The sequence below is a fragment of the Manacus vitellinus genome, unplaced genomic scaffold, assembly GCF_001715985.3.
Source record: "Manacus vitellinus isolate BGI_N305 unplaced genomic scaffold, ASM171598v3 scaffold_12_pilon, whole genome shotgun sequence".
NCBI lineage: Eukaryota > Metazoa > Chordata > Aves > Passeriformes > Pipridae > Manacus > Manacus vitellinus.
The window spans coordinates 1,401,439-1,420,828 of NW_021938949.1; the positions used below are offsets into that span (position 1 = coordinate 1,401,439).

The 19,390-nt window shown below is 41.8% G+C and overlaps 1 protein-coding gene across 1 annotated transcript in view; it reads right to left on the minus strand.

The window, feature by feature from the left end:
* Nucleotides 1–16,269: 16,269 nt before the first annotated feature.
* The window catches only part of LOC103755785 (sodium channel protein type 5 subunit alpha-like), a 33,363-nt gene continuing 30,242 nt past the window's right edge, over nucleotides 16,270–19,390 (minus strand). The window contains exons 24-25 of the mRNA XM_018067598.2: nucleotides 18,839–19,109; nucleotides 16,270–17,468 (exon numbers count right to left, since the gene is read on the minus strand). Coding sequence (XP_017923087.2) covers nucleotides 16,270–17,468; nucleotides 18,839–19,109 — 1,470 coding nt within the window. The remainder of the gene's footprint in view (nucleotides 17,469–18,838; nucleotides 19,110–19,390) is intronic.

A 19,390-nucleotide genomic window follows, 5' to 3' on the forward strand; every position in this document is an offset into this window, starting at 1 on the left:
GAGTACAGGAGGGGAAAGATACCTGCCAAATTTCTTCCATACCAGGAGCAGGACTCAGAGGGTTCTTCCATTTCCTACCCCCCTAAAAAGAATCTTTTCCCCCAGTTTTCAAATATGTACACAGTATTTGGGTTTTTCTTTTCAAATTGCCTCCCTTTGAGCATCCCTTCAGAAGGTACAGAAATGTAACCCAGGAACATACACTGAAGGCAGCACTTCCCAGGTGGGCTCTGGATATGTGCAGCTCCAAATCACACAGTAATTGGGGAACATCCCTGGCACAGAATCAACTCTTAATGCAAACACTAATCATAAGGCAGCCATGTTAATTGGAACCCTATAGACAGGCTGATCAGAGAGAGGAAAATTGATTAAACCTACTCTGCCTTGCCAAAGTCTTCCTTTCTGCAAGAAGCATTCAGGTAATGCTGGCTTGCTGAATGTCTGAAAAAGTTCAGGCAAGTCAGCTGAAACCTAGTAAATGAGTATGTCATGTGGAAATAAGTACCAGGAGCAAAATAAATACTATGGGAGGGGAGATCAGTTGGTGTCATCTTTCAATTCACTTCTCTCCAAAACATACCTTTTTTCCCCACAAAGCAATCACTACATTCTTAAAGGGACTGTAGACAGCAATGCTGGTTACAAAGAGCCATTTATTCCCCAAAGATGTTCATAAAACCTTTCTTTTACCCATATCTCTGCACATTTGTCAGTGCCTTTTCAGAAAACAAAGAAACTGAAAAATCTGCAGATCTTGAAAGTCTGAGTTTGGAGAAGTTTTTGTTTAAAACGCATTATTTGGGTTTTTCCCCTTAAAAAAAGAAAACCTGCTTTAGGAGCACTTTCCTTGGAGAACTTCATTTGGCAAAAAGGAATAAAAAAAAGTATTATTCTTCAAATTTGAAAGGTTTCTCCATGCCCTCCCACCCTGCTAGGTGCTCAAGTGGAGTGCTTTTGCTTTTCACAGACCCCAGCTTTTTATAAACCCTTTTACTACCTGGGATAAGTGCTGTGAGAAGCTCCTTTAGCACAAGGTGCTGTGAGGACGTCACACACAAAACTCAATTTAGGCAATAGTTCCCTCTACTGGGAAAGAAAAATACTGTCATTTGTTTTAATCCCCTTTGAAATAAAGGAGAAGACCAAGATAAGAAAGGTTTTCCTGTGATGGAAGATTGAGGGCATGTGGGATGAAGAAAAGGCAATCACCAAAACATTGCTCTTTTATTAACCAGGCAAAAGGGTTGGAGCCATCCTGTATTGACCCCCTTGAAGGACTCCCACAAGCTCCCTTCTCTGATAACTTTCCAGCCCCACTGCAAGGAAATAAAGCAAACCAGCAGGGCTGAGACACCCCCCCTGCCACCCACACACATCCCCTTTCCCCCCTCCCCTCCATGCCATGGAAAGCACAAGATTAACCCACTCTGCCAAACCCCTACAGGAACCCCACACTGAATCACATCAGGGATGATGCTAAAACTCCATTGTATAACCCTGTCAGGGATCTGGGCTTATTCCTTCCTCTGCAATGAGAGCCCTGATTTCTTCTCATCCCCACGCTTCAATTTCAATAAGCAAAGGGACCCTGACACAAACCCAGCTGCTGTGTCAGGGTACATCTGTATCAGTCTTCAGCTTCCATCTTTTAATTAAGTGTATCATCCTCATGGAGCATCTCTCATCAAGCATCCATGGGGAAATCCTGTAACGCCTGGATAAATTGCTACATTTGTTCAATCAGACTCAAAGATATAATCCTAAAGTGAGCTAATCTAATTTAATGGGGGAAAAAATATTACAGGCAGGCAGTGCCTCTGTCAACGACTGTGTCCAAGTGTGAAGAAAGCATTCAGGGCTCTGATAGACATAGCAGCTCACATCATTAAAGCAAAATTAATTTTCATCTCCCTGAAATGGCTCACCCCTCAATCCCTCCAAAATTAGGCCACTTTATATCACACCAGAAGACAGCTGTGTTTTAATTTAGAAGGGAAAGAAGGTTATGCTGGGCTGGGCTGAATTATGACCCATTACCATGCTTTTTGCCACCTGTGGACAGCACAAATATTTGGTCATTAGGCAGTTCAGAGAGCAGAGAAACACAGCTTCACTAAGTGGGGAAAGCACTTACATGAGGTTTAGTGATTAGCAGTGTCAGAAAGGCAGAGCCTGAGTTTCAGCAAAGCTTCCTGTCCTATTTGGAGGAAGCAAGCAGAGTCAGCCAAGCTCTCCCGCTCTTCCTAGATTGGGTAAAACCTCCTACAAAGAGCTGGTCACACATTCAGCCTTTGCAAAGTGTAAAATAAAAATATATTCCCTCTTTTTTTTTTTTTTTTTGTCAAAAGCACCCACTCACGACACCAAAATTGCTTTACCCCTGCAAGTTCTCCAGCAGAGGATACTGTTTTCTATTCAGTAGCTGAGGGACATCAAAGCTTAGCCCATGGAGGGAACCAAGAGAGCTCCAAGGTGCAGTTGGACCATGGATACCCCAGGGAGATGTTTTAAGGAGGGTGAAATCTAAACTTTGCCAATCTCAATGGGAGTTTTGGCTTTGATTTCCATAAGGAAGTACTTCAAAGCAGACCAGTGAAAGGTTAAACATTTTTAGAAAAGATTTCCACATCAAAACTAAAAAAAAAGAAATAAAAATAATAATTTAAAAAAATTAAAAAAATAAAATATCACAGTCAGAGAAAGTTGATTGATTGATTGGTTTCAGTCAAACACTACCTGCAGTTAGAAAAAAGCCTTGAGAAGCATCTCTGAGGCAAAGCTAACAAGAAAATCCCCACAAGGACTGCAGGGAAATTCCAAGTGATAATTTTCTGCATTTAGTAACCCAATCCCTCTTCTTTCTTTCACTGCAGTCCATCATGCCCTCCCTCCCCCATTTTAACACTAATTAAAGGCAAACTTTCTTCCACTACATTTACTTCACATTTTACATGAGTCATGAACCATTTCCTTTTTATTTTTTTAATTTGAATCTCCTAATTAATTGTAATGCCTATTAGTTTGTGTTCAAAGTCTGCCATTTCAGCTTCCTGGAAGTGCTTGGGGTAGAAAGACCCAATGTAACTATGCAATAATGATCACAATGTCTTTAAGCACAGAAATAATGCCGTGGACTTCCTTGGGACTGCTCTAGGCCTGTTGATGCTCACATGGGTCACATCTCAGGGAAACTGTGGTCACAAGTGGTTCAATGGCTCAGAATTTCTGATAAAAGCTTGACAAATCTGGAGCAAAATTAAACTGTTCTCCTGTTCCTTTTCTTGTAGCCTTTTCTATAAGTTTTCTGCATCATCTTTGTCCTCCAGTGCCCTTTCTCTGGTGCTCTTGAACGATCTTTTCATCCTTTTATTAAGTTGCAAATCCAGGGGTTGTAGTCTAGTCCCAGTTTTGAGTACTCGTGTTATTTTACTTGCAAGTCTCCAGTCCAACTCATGACCTCTTTCTGATCACTTTTCCCCAAATGTACCTGCTTCTTCCTCCATTTCCAAACCAAGTCAACAGCAGAGAGATGTGACAATAGATTATTTTCTTCTGAAAAGAGGAAAGAATGACCATGCTAGGAAGATGTCCATGTGAGGTTAATGGTTGGACTCCATGACCTTAGAGACTTTGTCCAACATAAATGATTCAATGGTTCTATGACTGAATTCAGCAAATGTCATTAATATATTTTCAACATCTTCAAGCTGATCAGCTTAAGAAGCCCCAAATGAACATGAGGCCTGAACTCAAGCTCCTTCAATATGAAACTCTTAACCTGGCACTGCGTAGAACCATTTAGGTCGGAAAACACCTCTAAGATTGTTAAGTTCAGTCTTTAACCTAGTACTACCAAGTCCACCACGAAACCCTTAAGTGCCATATCCACATATTTTTTTGAACCCTTCCAAAGGATGGTGACTTTACCACTTCCTCTGGGTAATCTGTGAAGAAATTTCTCCTAATATCCAATCTAAACCTTCTCTGGTGCAACATGAGGCCATTTCCCCTTGTCCTACTGCTTGTTATCAGGGAGAGGAGGCTGGACCCACCTGTCTGCAACCTCTTTGAAGGCAGCTGTAGAGAACAATAAGGTTTCCCCAGAGCTGTTTTTTTCTCCAGGCTAAGCAACCCAGCTCCCTCAGCAGCTCCCAATCAGATTTGTGCTCCAGACCCTTCCCCAGCTCTGCTGCCCTTCTCTGGACACACACTCCTGCACCATAATGTCTTTCTTGTAGTGAGGGGCCCAAAATTGAGCACAGGATTTGAGGTGCAGCCTCACCAGTGCTGGGAACAGGGCAACAATCACTGCCCTGGTCCTGCTGGACACACTATTGCTGGTACAGGCTACGTGCCATTGGCCTTCCCAGCCACCGGGGCTCACGTTGGTTCATGTTCAGCCAACAGACCCAGGTCCATTCCCACGGGGCAGCTTCCCAGCCACTCTCCCCCCAGGTTGTAGCACTGCAAGGCGTTTTTGTGACCTACTGTTGTGAAGGACCTGGAATTTGACCTTGTTGAACCTTATACAATTACAAAGCTGGGAGGAGTGGACAATACCCCAGAATGTTGTGCAGCCTTTCAGAAGGACCTCTACAATTTGGAGAGATGGGCAGAGAAGAGCTGCCTCAGGTTCAACAAAGGCAAATGCAGGGTCTTGCACGTGGGGAAGAATAACCCCTGGCACCTGTACAGGCCAGGGGCTGACCTGCTGGAAAGCAGCTCTGCATTCCAGGTCTGCCAAGAAGGACCTGGGGGGCCTGGTGGACGACAGCCTGTCCATGAGACAGCAGTGTGCCCTGAGGGCCAAGAAGGCCAGTGGTATCCTGGGATACCATTAGGAAGAGTATGGCCAGCAGGTCAAGAGGAGGTAATCCTGCCCCTCTACTCAGACCTTGTGAGGTACATCTGGAGTGCTGTGCCTGGTTCTGGGCTCCTCAGGACAGGAGGGATGGAGCTCCTAGAGCAGAGGCTATGAAGGTGAAGGAACTGGAGCATCTCTCTCATGAGGACAGGCTGAGGAAGCTGGGCCTGTTCAGCCTCAAAAAGAGATGACTGAGAGGGGACCTCATCAATGTATATCAGTAACTGAAGAGAGGGTGTCAAGAGGATGCAGCCAGACTCTTTTTGGTAGTGCCAAGAAATGCTTTCTTATGCAAATCTCCACCTTTGAGTGAAGGTTACACAACTAAAAATAGTTAATAAATATATGTATGTCACAATTTAAACCCAGACAGCAACTAAGTACTACACAGCCACTTCCTCTTTCCCCCGCCAGTGGCATCAGGGAGAGAACCGGAAGAATAAAAGTGAGAAAGCTCATGAGTTAAGGACAGTTTAATAAGTAAAGCAAAAGCCACATACACAAGCAAAGCAAAACAAGGGATTCATTCAACAATTCCCATGGGCAGGTAGGTTTTCAGCCATCCCCAGGATAGCAGAGCTCCATCACACATAATGGTGACTTGGGAAGACAAATGCCATCACTCTGAATGTCCCCTATTTATTCCTTCTTCCTCCAATCCATACACTGCCCATGATGTCACATGGCCCCGAATATCCTTTTGGTCAGTTGGGATCAGCTGTCCTGGTTGTGTCCTCTCCCAGCCTCCCATGTACCCCTGGACACCTCACCAGCATGAGAGCGTGAGAAGCAGAAAAGGCTTTGGCTCTGTGAAAACACTGCTCAGCCATAGCAAAAGCACATCTGTATTATCAGCCCTGTGTTCAACACAAACCTAAAACACAGTCCTGTACTGAAAATTAACTCTACCCCAGCCAAATCCACCATGTTCCACCCCTTATTCCATACCATGTGTTGTGGTCAGGTCCCAGACTATCCAACACCTCAATAACCACCACCTCCCTTCCATCCTTCAGTACAACACACAGATGTCACTCCTTACTCTATGTACACAAAGTCCTTTGTGTTCATTTAGTCCATGACTTTGTGCTCCATCAGTTATGGTGGCCACTCAGGACTGGAGAGATGGTGTGTTGCACTGAGTTACTGGGCACCAAAACCAGCTCAAGTTGGGTCACTCTGCTCTTGCACTGCTTCTTTTAATGCCTTTCCTCCATTCGTTCATGTGGTTCCTGTTATAGTAATTCCTGTAACATACAACTCAAATAATGGCTGACAATAATTTGAAGGCACATCCATTATGATCTCTAGCCCTGGTCCTTTTGGGAAAGGTTCACTGCAGTGAACTCCTCCCCTCATCCCCAGCGTGGTCAACAACAAGGGGTTCTTGTTAAGAGTCCACATCACAGTCCTCCATGGCTGCAGGGGCACAGCTGCCTCACCATCATCTTCACCACAGGTTTCGGGGGCATCTCTGCTTCCCCTGCTCCAGCACAGGGTCCCACTCATGGGAAACAGTTCTCCATGAACTTCTCCAACGTGGGTCCTTCCCACAGGCTGCAGCTCTTCACAAATGGCTCCAGTGTGGGTCCTTCACAGGATCACAGTCTCCTTCAGGCACGAACCTGCTCCAGGTGAGGTCCTGTGGGCTGCGTGAGGTCCTTTGTGGGCTGCTGGTGGATATCTGTTCCCTCATGGACTCATCTACGGTTCACAGTCCCTTTGACTGGAGTTCACACTGGAGTTCCAGCCTGTCCAGTTCAGCTGTGGTGCCCTGGCCATCTGCCAGTGCAGGCACATCGCTGTGGCTGTTGTGAAAACATGCCCAGGCACAGTAGAGGGAGGTGATCAGTATTACAGAGAGCAGCAAAGGCAAAAGGTAGCCACTGACAAGCACTAGACTAATACAGTCAGGCAGATGAGCCCCATGGCAAGAACAGGAGCCTGGCAATTAATATCTAGATGGCAATAACTGCTATTAAATTGACCTGGAACATTTCAATCAAATCTCTCGTTATCTCTAACCATTCTAACTACACACAGGGCACCAAAAACATCTGTCATGGTTTAATCCCAGACAGCAACTAAGCACCAACCAGCCACTCACTCACTCCCCCACCCGCAGGATCAGGGAGAGAAGCAGAAGAGAAAAAGTGAGAAAACTCGTGGGTGGAGTCAAAGTTCAAAAGATAAAACAAAAGCCACACACAGAAGTGAAGTAAAACAAGGAATTCATTCAACACTTCCCATGGACAGGTGGGTGTTCAGGCATCTCCAGGACAGCAGGTCTCCATCACACACAATGGTGACATGGGAAGACAAATGCCATTACTCCAAACATCCTCCATGCTTCTTCCCCCCACTTTATATACTGAGCACAATGTCACGTGGTGGGGAATATCCCTTTGGTCAGATGGTCAGCTGTCTGGGCTGTATCTCCTCCCAGCTTCTCATGCACCCCCAGTCCCCTCACTAGTGTGACAATACAGGAAGCAGAAAAGGCCTTCATGCTGTGCAAGTGCTGCTCAGCAACAGCAAAAACATCTCTGTATTATCAACACTGTGTTCAGCACAAATCTAAAACTTGGTCCCATCATAGTTATTGTGAAGAAAACCAACTCTACTTGAGCCAAAACCGGCACAATGCACCAGCTACATCTTTTGCCTTAGTGAAGAAGAGCCAAGCATTGACCATCATATGTCTTTTGGCTTTCTCTTTCTTTCCTCAGTCTGTTTGCCAGCAGTCTGCAAGTTTCTCACCCCTCTCCTGATTACTCCCACTTACATTTTTATACTTCTATCAGATCCCACCACCAATTTCCCCCTTACCTTCATTTCTGCAGTAAGCAATTTTAGACCAAGCTAGATCTGAGACGAAGTCAGAACCTCTACAAGAGGAACCTCCAGCATAAATCACCTGTAACCCTAATGTAATCGATGAGCCTGCCCAGGACCAAGAAAGAGCAGGATGAGGAGAGCATTTAACCAGGACCTGGCAGCTAATGCAGCAGGCTCAGTTGCCTCCCAAGAAAAGTTAAGTGAAGTCACTGAGGTCTCCAAGCATGCAAAAATTCAACCTGTTAAAAGTGGAGGAATCTTTCAAATATTTCTGTTTTAACTCTTTGGAGAAGATTTTATACAAACCTGTAACTACTCAAGGCCATCAGTTTTTCATATTTCATCCTTAATGCAATATCCTATATCTGACAAATGAAGCCTTTAAGGACCATATGCCCTTGACTGGAAAACTCACATTAAAGCACATCAATGCACACAGTGAACCACTGCATTTTGCTTTCCCAGCTGACCCCTGTGAGTGCAGGGTCAGACCCTGGGTGGATATGGAATGCTCCCTTCATCATCAAGAAAAGTCCAATTTTTTCCCCCCTCCCCAATGTTTAAGTGTTCTCTCAGAGAGAGGGTTTAGGGTTTTTTATTTATTCTTTCATCTATTTTCAAGTATTGATTTGGGAGTGACTTTAAATGGGATAGGACTGAGGCTTCTGCCAGGTTTTTGAAGGGAATTGCTGTTCTCAACACAAACACAGCCACCCATGGGCAATAACACACAATACTAACAATTGACCTGGGCCTCCAAAAGAGTTGGAAGGCTACAAGAGCAGCCCCTCTTCATGGGCATTCAGAAGTCCAACATTGAGAAAGGATGCTCGAGAAGCTCTTTCTACCACCTGTTACTCATATTTTGCTTTCTCTAACTGACTTTTACTTCCTAGCCCTTTCTGTACTCATACTCATATTAAAAAGATAAATACACCAAAACAGAAGCTGGTTTCTACAGATGACTTAAAGTGAAGTAAAAGTTGAAGAGTAAACATAGGTAAGACAGAGGCACAAACTTCAGAGTGTAGTGAGAGTTTGCACTACTTTCTCTTACAAATGGGGTCACCATTTTACTACTTCTGTACCACACATGGACACACATAAATTACTCATGTCAGTCCTGCCCCAGAAACACACCATCACTCCAGAGAGAGTCTCCAACACAAAGACAAGTGCAACAATGAAACCCAGCTCATAAAACAGGCAAGCAAATGCAGTCATTCCTTCAGAAAAAAAAAAAAAAAGAAATTCAACTAGGATAAACTCTCCAAATACACATATGTGGAAAGCCTGACTGGCACAACAGTCCCAGCAAAAGCCTGTCTAAAGAAACAGAGCAAATATACCTATAACTGCGCTATCACCTCATTAGATACAGAGGCCACCACTAGTTTAGGGCAATTGTTCAAACCTACAAACAAAGCCCCAAACCCACTTCCCTTAGCACAGGCACTCATCTCCTGCCTTTATATTATAGTTTGTTCCCTGATTGTTTATCTCTTGCAGCTGTCTCCTGATGGGTGAATGTCAACCCTTTCTTTGCCAAATCCGATGAAGTTCCTGACTGTTGGTTCCTCTTCTTCAGTTCCAAGGAGATGATACTTGGCTGCCTGCCATCATGACTATATTAATCACGGCAAACCTCAGCTGTTATTGGTTTGTCAGATATAGGAAGGTGTTGACAAGAGTCAAAAGATTTCATGATAGTTGAGAAAACGCCTGGGTGAGAGGCTTTAGGAGTTCCTTCCAATCACATTAAAATAATAAATACAGAGATGATCATGAATAATATTTTCATTGAAGGTACTAAATAAATTTTTAATGTAGCATTAAAGGTGTGAAAGGCATTGAAGTCAAGGTAATTTAAACAAAGAGGCAAGCTTGCAATTTTAAGTGTAACACTGATTAACTGAGAAACAATTTACCAGGAAGCAGACATTCTCCTTGATATCTTCAGGTCAAGAGTTGTAACCCCAGTGGAACAAATTAGTCAAATGCAACCAAACCCACCTTTAAGATATTTGGCAGCATTTAGACCTGCCTTGACAGTTTCTTTCAGTGGCAACATGACATAGTTGTAATAGAGCAACCTGCACTAAGATCATTCCGTTGGTTTGTGCTCATACTACCCAAAACCAGACCCTCTGGATCTGCTTTCTAAATCAGCTTGCACAAATCATAGTGCTGTCTTTGTCCAACAAGCTTTTGCATCTCTTTACCTGCAATTATATGAACACTTGTGCTGCACATGACTTGTGGGTGTGCCAGCCTGCTCTGCTGCACCCTACACCCTCCTGCAAACGTTACTTGCCTTTGTGTCAGGAAAATATCTTTCCACTTTCTGGTATTGCTGTCCCAACACATATGAAGTGTCAGTTAGGGACCATCTCACTCGATGGAATTAGCAAACATGTATTTGAGGATTGGATTTTGCTGTTCTGGAGCATCTTGTGCTTCCAGACCAATAGGTTATGGATGACAAAGTTTCCAGATGCATTTTCCAGCTTTTCTCTGTGCAAGAGGCCTGGTCAATAGCCATGGGATCATGGCAAAATTCCAGAGGGAAAACTCACAGCCCAGAAGCTATAAACAGCACCCTCCTATAGACTTTGGAGAAGAGTGGATGATGCAGACTCTATTCAAAATAAGTGTTGCTCAATACTCTTGTTTAACCCTCACTGACATTTATTCTCCTCTCAAGAACAGTCACATCTCTCGACTTTCAGAATTAAGCAAGTCAGAATTCCAGATTTATTTCAAAAGACTTTCTAGTTCCCTCTCTATTGTAGAAATCCTTTAATTCTTGTTTGGTTCATATGGATATTTCTTGGGCATATTTCTTGACCAGATGGACACATCTTGGGCAGTGTGTGCAGGGGTGCAGTTGCAGCCTCACCAGTGCCTTCCCATTGCGTCAGCACAACCTGCCCTCCACGGGCTGTGTCTCAGCTGACAGATTTTCATTTGCATTTCTCTGTCTCATGTTTGCATCCTGTTGCACCTCCAACCATTCTGTTTCAGTGAATGATCCAGGTGTTCAGAGTGCTCTGCTGTTTCCATCACCTGGAAGCAAATATCCCCATTTGGCCCCCAGCAGAGCACTTCATACTCTGCCCTTTTACTCAGAACACAAGGGGATAAGATCTTACAGATTCTTCTTTCTTAGTAAATAGAGTTCAAATGTCTTTTATTCAATTTTCCACCTTCCTTCAAATCTTTTATTATTTTCTCTCCAAAATGTGTCCCTCAGCACTGCAATATCCTTAATTCAGGTTAGAAGTCTCTGATTGCTTCAATTGCTTATTACCTCCTTTTCAAATACAAGTATTTCATTTAGGTTGGGTTTTGTGGAATTTTTTTTATCTCCTGCTACCTTTCCTGATTTGACAGGTTCTCACAAAATCCTTACTGAGAGATCTGCAGGTTCATGTGCCAGTTCTCAACAGGATTTTTGAAAGAGGTTACTCTGGACCCCAACTGCATTGTTTTAATTCACTTCTGTGTCCATCCATGGATGTACTCACATTTCCATTCAAACTTTTTTGTCAGCCAAGGAAAATACAATCCCTCATTTTCTATCGTCTTCACTAAAAATGAAGATTTCTTACCTGATATTTATCATATATAGAGAGAGATGAACTTTAAGCCTAAAGTGGTCCAAAACCTCATCTCTGCCCCATTTTAAACCAAACTCTCATCTTTATTTTTTCTTCTTCTTTCTTATGTAGCCAATGACTTGTGTCAGCTTCCTATTCATGGTTTAGTTCTCTTTTACTCTAGAAATTCTTGCTCATTTTGTTTTCTGATATTTAAACAGTAGCTTTCTTTTAGCACAATCCTTCCTCCTACTCCCTCTAAGCTCTCTGCTTTTTGCTAATACTTTTTCTTCAGGCATTTATTTACCTGTTTGGGTTTCATTCTCTGTACATGAGACAGAGGTCTCAATTTTTTCTTTTGTCTTTTATTTTTTTTTTTTCTCACTTTGAATATGTCATTTTGATCAAAAACCACTAGGAGGAAGCATTCAACAAGTTTTGTTGTCCAGATGCAGATCTCGGTCAATTTTATTAAATTGAAATAGTTTTGAGCAGGAACCAAGGGGCCTGCTGGGTCACAGATCTCCTGGAAAGTGTTGTGTCACATAATTCCTTGAAGAAATGTGTAACTATTCACCTTCCAGTCAAACTGGTTTCTCTCCTCCTGCTAAAACAGTTTCATGACTCCATCCTCTGAAGAACAGAAACTATTTCTAATTTCTAGGTTAATTTTCTTGCTGAATATTCAATTTGGTTTTTAAACACTTTTCTCCCTCACTCATATTTTCCCACCTGTTTTATTTACTGATATCTTCGATGTATCCTCTCAGCTGTTATTTCTAGCTTGAACAAACTAAATCTGAGTCTCTTTTCGTATCACGGATTGTTATTTATCTTAGCATTGCTTCTCTGCACTTGATCTGGTTTTGATTCATACAAATTTGTTGAATTACAAAGATCTCTGGCAAATGGGAAGGAAAATGTTGCTTTTCTTTCATGTGCAGTAGGAGTCTCATATCATGCAGCCCCATCCATTTGCAGAAGAGCTGAGAAACACTCTACATTATTCACATGATCCCATTAATGATAGTCTCACTGGTAATAGTCTAGCTTATGTTACAGGTCCTGCTTTTTGCTGAAGAAAACAGCTTTTTATTCTTTAGCTCCATTAAGTCCTTTTTCTTTTTTTCCCTTTAGCTCTTTTGACTGGCTTGCAAATATTCAAGGCTTCTCCTTACTTTGATTTTCTGTGAAAAAATGCATGTGCTTTAGGTGGTAAAATGAAGTCCACTACAGAGAGGTCCATATGTTTGGGAAATCTCATGTCCTTTGTTGGTCTATTCATCGTTGGTTTGTTCAAAAGGAACAAACAGAAACATCATGTGTTTGAGCTGGTGTTTCTCATTTACTGTCAAAGGAAAAAGCTCTCAGGCCTCAATTTTTTGTTGTCTCTACTAATAGCTTCTTTAAAAATACACAATTTGGGGTAAAGTTTGTAAGTGATATACAGTTTATGGAAGAGGAAACTGTTGAAGAGATCAGGCTGTTAATGCACTGCTCTCAGAATAATGACTAAAAGGGGACATACACACAGAATATTGCTCTGTATGACCAAAAAGGGCAGCAATCCATCTAGAAACAAGACTGTATGCCACATAACCATCATGGGAAACTAGGATTTTAGTATGGACATCGATAGGATTCAAAACTAGGAGATTCAAAGAAGCAGCAGGAGAATGTGCAATATTATTATTTTCTAAGAGTACATTTTCTAATTGCTGTGCTTATATTCAGAATTTTATCTTTCAAACGGTTGGGACCTTCTTGAGGCTTGGAATACCTTCTTGGAGCCTTTCATTGTATAAAGAGGGTTTATAAGAAAGATGGAGAGAGACTTTTTGTCAGGGCCTGTACTGACAGGATGCGGGGCAATGGTTTTAAACTGAAAGAGGGCAGGTTGAGCTTGGACATAAGGAAGATATTTTTTTACTGTAAGGATTAGAGCATGGTGCTAATAATGCCAGAGTTGTAGGTTCAATTTCAGAATGGGCTATTTGCTGAAGAGATGGATTTGATGATCCTTGTGGGTCCCTTCCACCTCAGAATATTCCGTGAGTCTGTGATTCAAGGCATTGGCACAGGTTGCCCAGAGAAGCTGAGGATGTCCCATCCCTGGAAGTGTTCAAGACCAGGTTGGATGGGACCCTCAGCAACCTGGTCTAGTGCAAAGTGTCCCTGCCCTTGGTAAGGGATTGGAACTAAATGGTCTTTAAGATCCCTTCCAAATCAAACCATTCTACGATTCTCTGATTAAAGAACATGGCAAGAGAACTGTCTTCCCTAAACAATATCACCTTTACTCAGAAGAGTTTCTGCAAAAGATAAAATTCACCCTAGGGAGTACTTGTCATTTCTTGCACCAACAAATATTTCATTTAGGGTTACAAAGTGATCCTGTGCATCTGATCTCCTACACTGGTGGAGCTCTGGCTCAGCTTCAGGGTGGTCTTCCCAGAGAGATGGACGTCAGTGAGGCTTGTTTGTAGCTGACAAACAATAAACTACTTTTACAATTGAAAAAACCCTTCCTGACAGACAGACTGGCAAAGTTGAGTTGCACCACATTTAGGAATGGATGTGTTCAATGCAATCTCCTGGGAGAATACGATGTCAGGACTGTTCAGTGCACCCCCAAACCAACGAGAACGATGCATGTGGCTCATTACTGCTCCTCGATGGATCCTGCACATCTTGGGAAGCTGACTTCGAACAGGTGGAGCTGGTAAAAACCATCTCACAAGTGCCATGTAGTCAACTCCTCACCTGTGACGGGTCACAAACTGGGAAAGTGGTTAAAAAGAAGTTATTTTAGCCAATTAAATTTAATTTTTAAAATTATTTTGTATTTTTGGTTTTATCATTTATTTGAAGGAATAGAGCCCCTGGGTTCCAAAGGCACAGAGCTGTTGACTTCTCTGGTACAACACGTATTCACTGTGCACCTACCTTAAAATCTGAGGGAATATTAATCAAAATTAAGTAAAGATGCTGTGATTCCAGGAATGGATAGGTAAGGGAATACCACAGAGGAAATTAAAAGGTACTATAAACATTATTTATTTGCATCAGTCATCAGACAATATTAACTGAAAACAGAGTCTTGTTATTAGATGTAATTTACCATTCATAGTAAAAGAGAATTTCTGTCCAAAACCCTCACAATCTGAAGAGGTGAAAAAGGCAGAAAAAGAAAGTGACACAAGACAGGACACATAACTACTACAATAGAGAAAGGGTGTTGAAGAGATAAGAGAACTTGCTGCAGGTTGCAAGCAAAGTGCACAGCAGGTCCCACTCAGTCGCAAAAGCCAAGTTCTTTTCTGGATGAAATCAGTGTGGAGGGAAAAGCCCACCTGAGTTCTGCCAGAACCTGCCAAACCCAACACTGAACGCTCAGCTCCAACCTTGTGGTTAAGAAAAGTAAAAAACATCTTAAACTAATGTGTTTGAAGTTTAAGTAAGAAATTAAAATGTCAGGGGTAATTTATGACTGTGTCTAGTGCCTGACAAAGGAAAATACAACAGTCCTTCGACAGCAAAGTGTATCAGCTGGAAGTATCTCCAAAGTGCATGCACAAAGCATGAAAGACTGAATACCAATTGGCCATGTGTTTTTCTGAGAAGCCCAACCTCTGAGGGCATGAAGATAAAGGACTTTGTACGGAAAGTGAGGTGAGATGAGAGACCATGAGAAATGAGAGACCATCTGCACAGGTAGTTTCATGAGAAATAGAATTTATGATTACATCCTTAGTCTCGTGTTAACACCAGACCCAAATGCTTCAACACAGGTTTCCTAATTGCCCACATTACTCATACTTTGGTTGCTTCTAATCTTTGCAGGAGAGGGAAAGCTGGTTCTCCCATCAGAGAAGCACAGGCAGAAGGGGGAAAGGCTCCTACCTCCAATTTGCCATGTCTACCTTAGGCCTCATACCATGGCAATGGATGATGCTCACCACCATAAGCAAGGACAGCTCTGATGTGTCCCACATGGAGCTCCCCAGCCTTGGTTTCTAGTGTCTAAGGGAGTAGCTGAAGTGATGCTACCAATTTCCTGCCAGTGGAAATGCTTATTTTTGTCTCTCTTCTCTACCACATCGTCAGGAATTAACTTGAACACAAAACTTATCCATTAGGTGAAGTTTGAGGAAAGAATGAAATGAACACAATTTGTTATGGGGTGACTGACAGATACAGGGCACAGCCACCTTCACTTCACTGCCAGAGGAAACCAGGTTAAAAAAATAATCTTCACAGACAAAACATAAAGCAAGGTTTTGCTGTGCTCAGTACAACTTCTGTAATACTAGGAGTTGTATTTATTATTTCATTAAACTTCAATAACACAACTACAATAACACACATGCCATGACTTATTCTGTAACTTGATCACATGGGAAGAAGTCCACTATACTGTGGCATATCTGTGGATCATGCAGGGTCTATGTTTGTGGCACATTTGTCCCTAAACATTGAAAAAAAAATAAATTAAAAAATCAGCAGCCAATTGCTAAACAGGTTTAAAATGAAAGTGTCAATTAGGAATGGAATAAGAGTAAATTTTAGCTCCTTTCCATTCCTCAGTTGATGCTAATATTCATTTTCTGTTCTCCAGTAGATCCATTGGTGCTTGGGCTTTTTTCTGCTTCTTGCACCAGGGAAGTGTCAGCAGAGGTCATCTGTCACTGCTGTGAACAGGCTGCAGCACTCGGGTCCTGTGGGACCTGCTCTGCAGTGGGATGCCCTCGATCAAACAGATCCAAAACCTTTCTCCAAATATGTAAATATTGAAGAAAACTGGACTCAGCAGAGCCAAAGGCCATGATTCACCAGCTACCATAAGTAACTGATCCCCACTAACAGACTTCTTTTCACAGGGAGGCTGCCTCAGCTGACACGTATTTACAGTATCATCTTCTGTGAACATTTAAAAACATTCTTAACGACTTTGTCACTGATGAACTATTTAATGTCTGGAGATTGCTGATTACCTGTTATTTCTTCATTCTCAACCACAAGATTGCCACTACTCTCTCTTGTGGCACTGTCATACGAAGGAGGAAGGGATACTGAGGACAAAGTTTCAGACTTGTTAGGACTCCTACCATAGTTTGCAGCCATCATAGATGCAATAAGTCCCTCATTCTCTGGAGCAGCCTCTCCCAGAGTGTCAGCACTGCAAGTTCTACGGTGGTACAGGTAAGAAGCCTGTTTTAAGGAGCGTAGGAGCAGGTGACTCCTGTAGGCACGTTGGATGACTGTGGCACAGGCTTCCTCCTGTCTGTGCCTGAGTGTGGTGGATATTGGCTCATAGGACTGTTTTGATGGGTTGGCAGCCATGAACTTCTCCTCCATTTGTACTTTTAGAGTATCCAACTCCCCAGAATCTCCCAACACTCTCTTGGTAAATGCAAACAAGATATCCAAGCAGTGTATCTTGTCCCCACTGACCAGAGGCAGGTCCATGGCTGTGAGTTCAACTTTGTTTGGTTTTGGTACACGTAAAGGTTCAGCCAGAGCATCTGCGAAATCTGAAAGCGCAGAGAAAGTTATAAATTGAGTTGCCTCAGGATCAAACTTCTCCCAGATTTCATAAAAGATGTCAAAGTCATCTTCCCCTAAAGGCTCTGTACTTTCCTCAGTAGCAACATTGAAGTTCTCCAGAATAACAGCTATATACATGTTTACAACAATGAGAAATGATATAATGATGTAACTTACAAAATATATAATACCTGTGGCAGGTTTACCACATTCACCTACAGTACCATGTATGCTTGGATCACAGTATGGTGGCCCAGTGTTTAAAATAGGACTGAGAAGAAGATCCCAGCCAGCTGATGTGGTGATTTGGAAGAGACAGAGCATGCTGTTAGCGAAGGTTTGGAAGTTGAACATGTCATCAATGCCATCGTCCATCTTCACATAGGCAAAGTTAGCCATACCAAAAATGGCATAGATGAACATGACCAAGAAAAGCAAGAGGCCAATGTTGAACAGAGCAGGCAGGGACATCATTAAGGCAAAAAGCAGAGTCCGAATTCCTCTGGCAGCCCGGATGAGTCTCAGTATTCGTCCAATCCGAGCCAAGCGAATGACCCTGAAGAGTGTGGGTGGTAAGATATGCTCAAATGCTCTGCCGATGCTAGAAAGCAGTAGGGCTAAAATGGAAAGGATAACAACTGGTTAGAACATCACATTTCTGCTTAAGTGGTAAGTGGGATGGAATGACAGTATCTCCACAGTTGGAAAATATCTGAGGTGTGCGTGCTGAGACCCTGCCAGAACAACCTTTACCAGCAGTTGAGTTGAAAATATAGTTGTAGAAATCAGCAATTGAGAACTACATTTCTCAGCCATTAGAAGATCCTTTGCACTAAGGATTGCAAGCACCTTTCTATGCACAACTTAAAATATCAGTTGACGCTTGATGACTGATGGTTTTCTTTGGCACTGATTGCATGAATACATCAGCAGGTGCAGGTTATGTTCTTACTTTCTATATTTGACTCCCAATACTGGCACTATACAGTTGAACTAAGAAAACAAGATATAATACAATGTCATGGTCATCATTTAGATAATATAGGCAAGATATGTATAAGCAAACACAGTGATGAACACAGAAGTTGTGTGTACCACTCTACAATGGCTTTTAATTCATTCCAGGACATAGCTACACATGGATGTTATTTTTTTTCCTTGTTTGATTGAAAAAAAATTACATCTAGTAGCACTAGAAGAGATTTGGCTTTTCTAGGTTTACCTGTTTTGGGTACATTTTTCTGGATTCCTTCTCAGAAACTTAATTTCTCAAGAAAGAGCCATAGTCTTACTGGAATTTTGCTTACCCAAAACATAAGTCATACTAAAGAAACAATTTCTTTTTCTTTCCCTAGATGCCTTCTGCTACTTGGCAGTACTGGCCTTAGGAATAAGTTAAATTGGCAGAAAGGTCAAATTGGCAAAAGAGCTCTTTTTCTTATTTGTCTATTGCAATTCCTTCAAATAAAAGCTAACACATTTTTGGTCATCTTTTCTGTGCTGTTTAACAGTATGAACCTTTGTTTTCAGTCAATGATGCCTGAGTTGGTAGAAACTGAATTCTGTAGTCTATAATTTAATTCCAGTCTTCCTATTCTCTATATATTTCAGTTGTCTGCCACAAACAAACATGAAAAAAACCAGCAATTTGATCTACTTGAAGATTTCTTAGTTGGCATTAAGTCTGTATCAATGGAATTATCACATAATGTGATACTGCTATGGTGGGTTTTTCATTCTATCTTTCAGACTAGGGAGAAAAAACAACCTAAAGAACCATTATGAAAGATTTAGTGTAAGAGTTGTCTTTTATATATATATATATATGTAAAAAATAGGGGATGAGTGGGATTGGTTTTTTTTTCTTAAGTCTTTTCATTATGACTTACATTTTAATGTCCATTTGAAGTTGATAAATTTTACCTATTTTTTTCCGTAAGTAGTAATAATTGATTCAGTAAAGAATTTGCCAGACAATTTTACTTACCAACAAGTGACATAATAACAACCACTAAATCAAATATGTTCCAGGCATTTGAGAAATAGTATTGCCTCAGAGCCACCAATTTCAGGACACACTCTGCAGTAAAGATGACAACGAAGAGTATATTGATTTTGTTCAGGACAATCGTCTTCGTTTCACTTTGCTCATAGGTTTCCACCATCATCATGATCATATTAAGGCAGATGAGAACCATGATGACAACATCAAAGGTTTGGCATGTTACAATGTCAAAAAGGAACCCTTGGTATTTGTTCTAGAGGAAAAAAAAGATATATCTGACATCAGTTATGGAAGTAGGGAGTACTCATCTGTACAGGTTTCCAGCAGCTTCAGGTTTTATGTCACAAAGTCACTCAACTACAGTGAAGTCAGGAGAGATTTGAGAAAGGCAGAACATAAAAATGACATTAAAATTCCCTTTTCATCCTGAAGTTTAATCAGTTCCAAGGTGAATGTAAAACCTAACGATATTTATGCAGAGAACTTAATAAATATTTAACCTGTAAAATAATTCAGTCAACTTTCTGGTGTGGA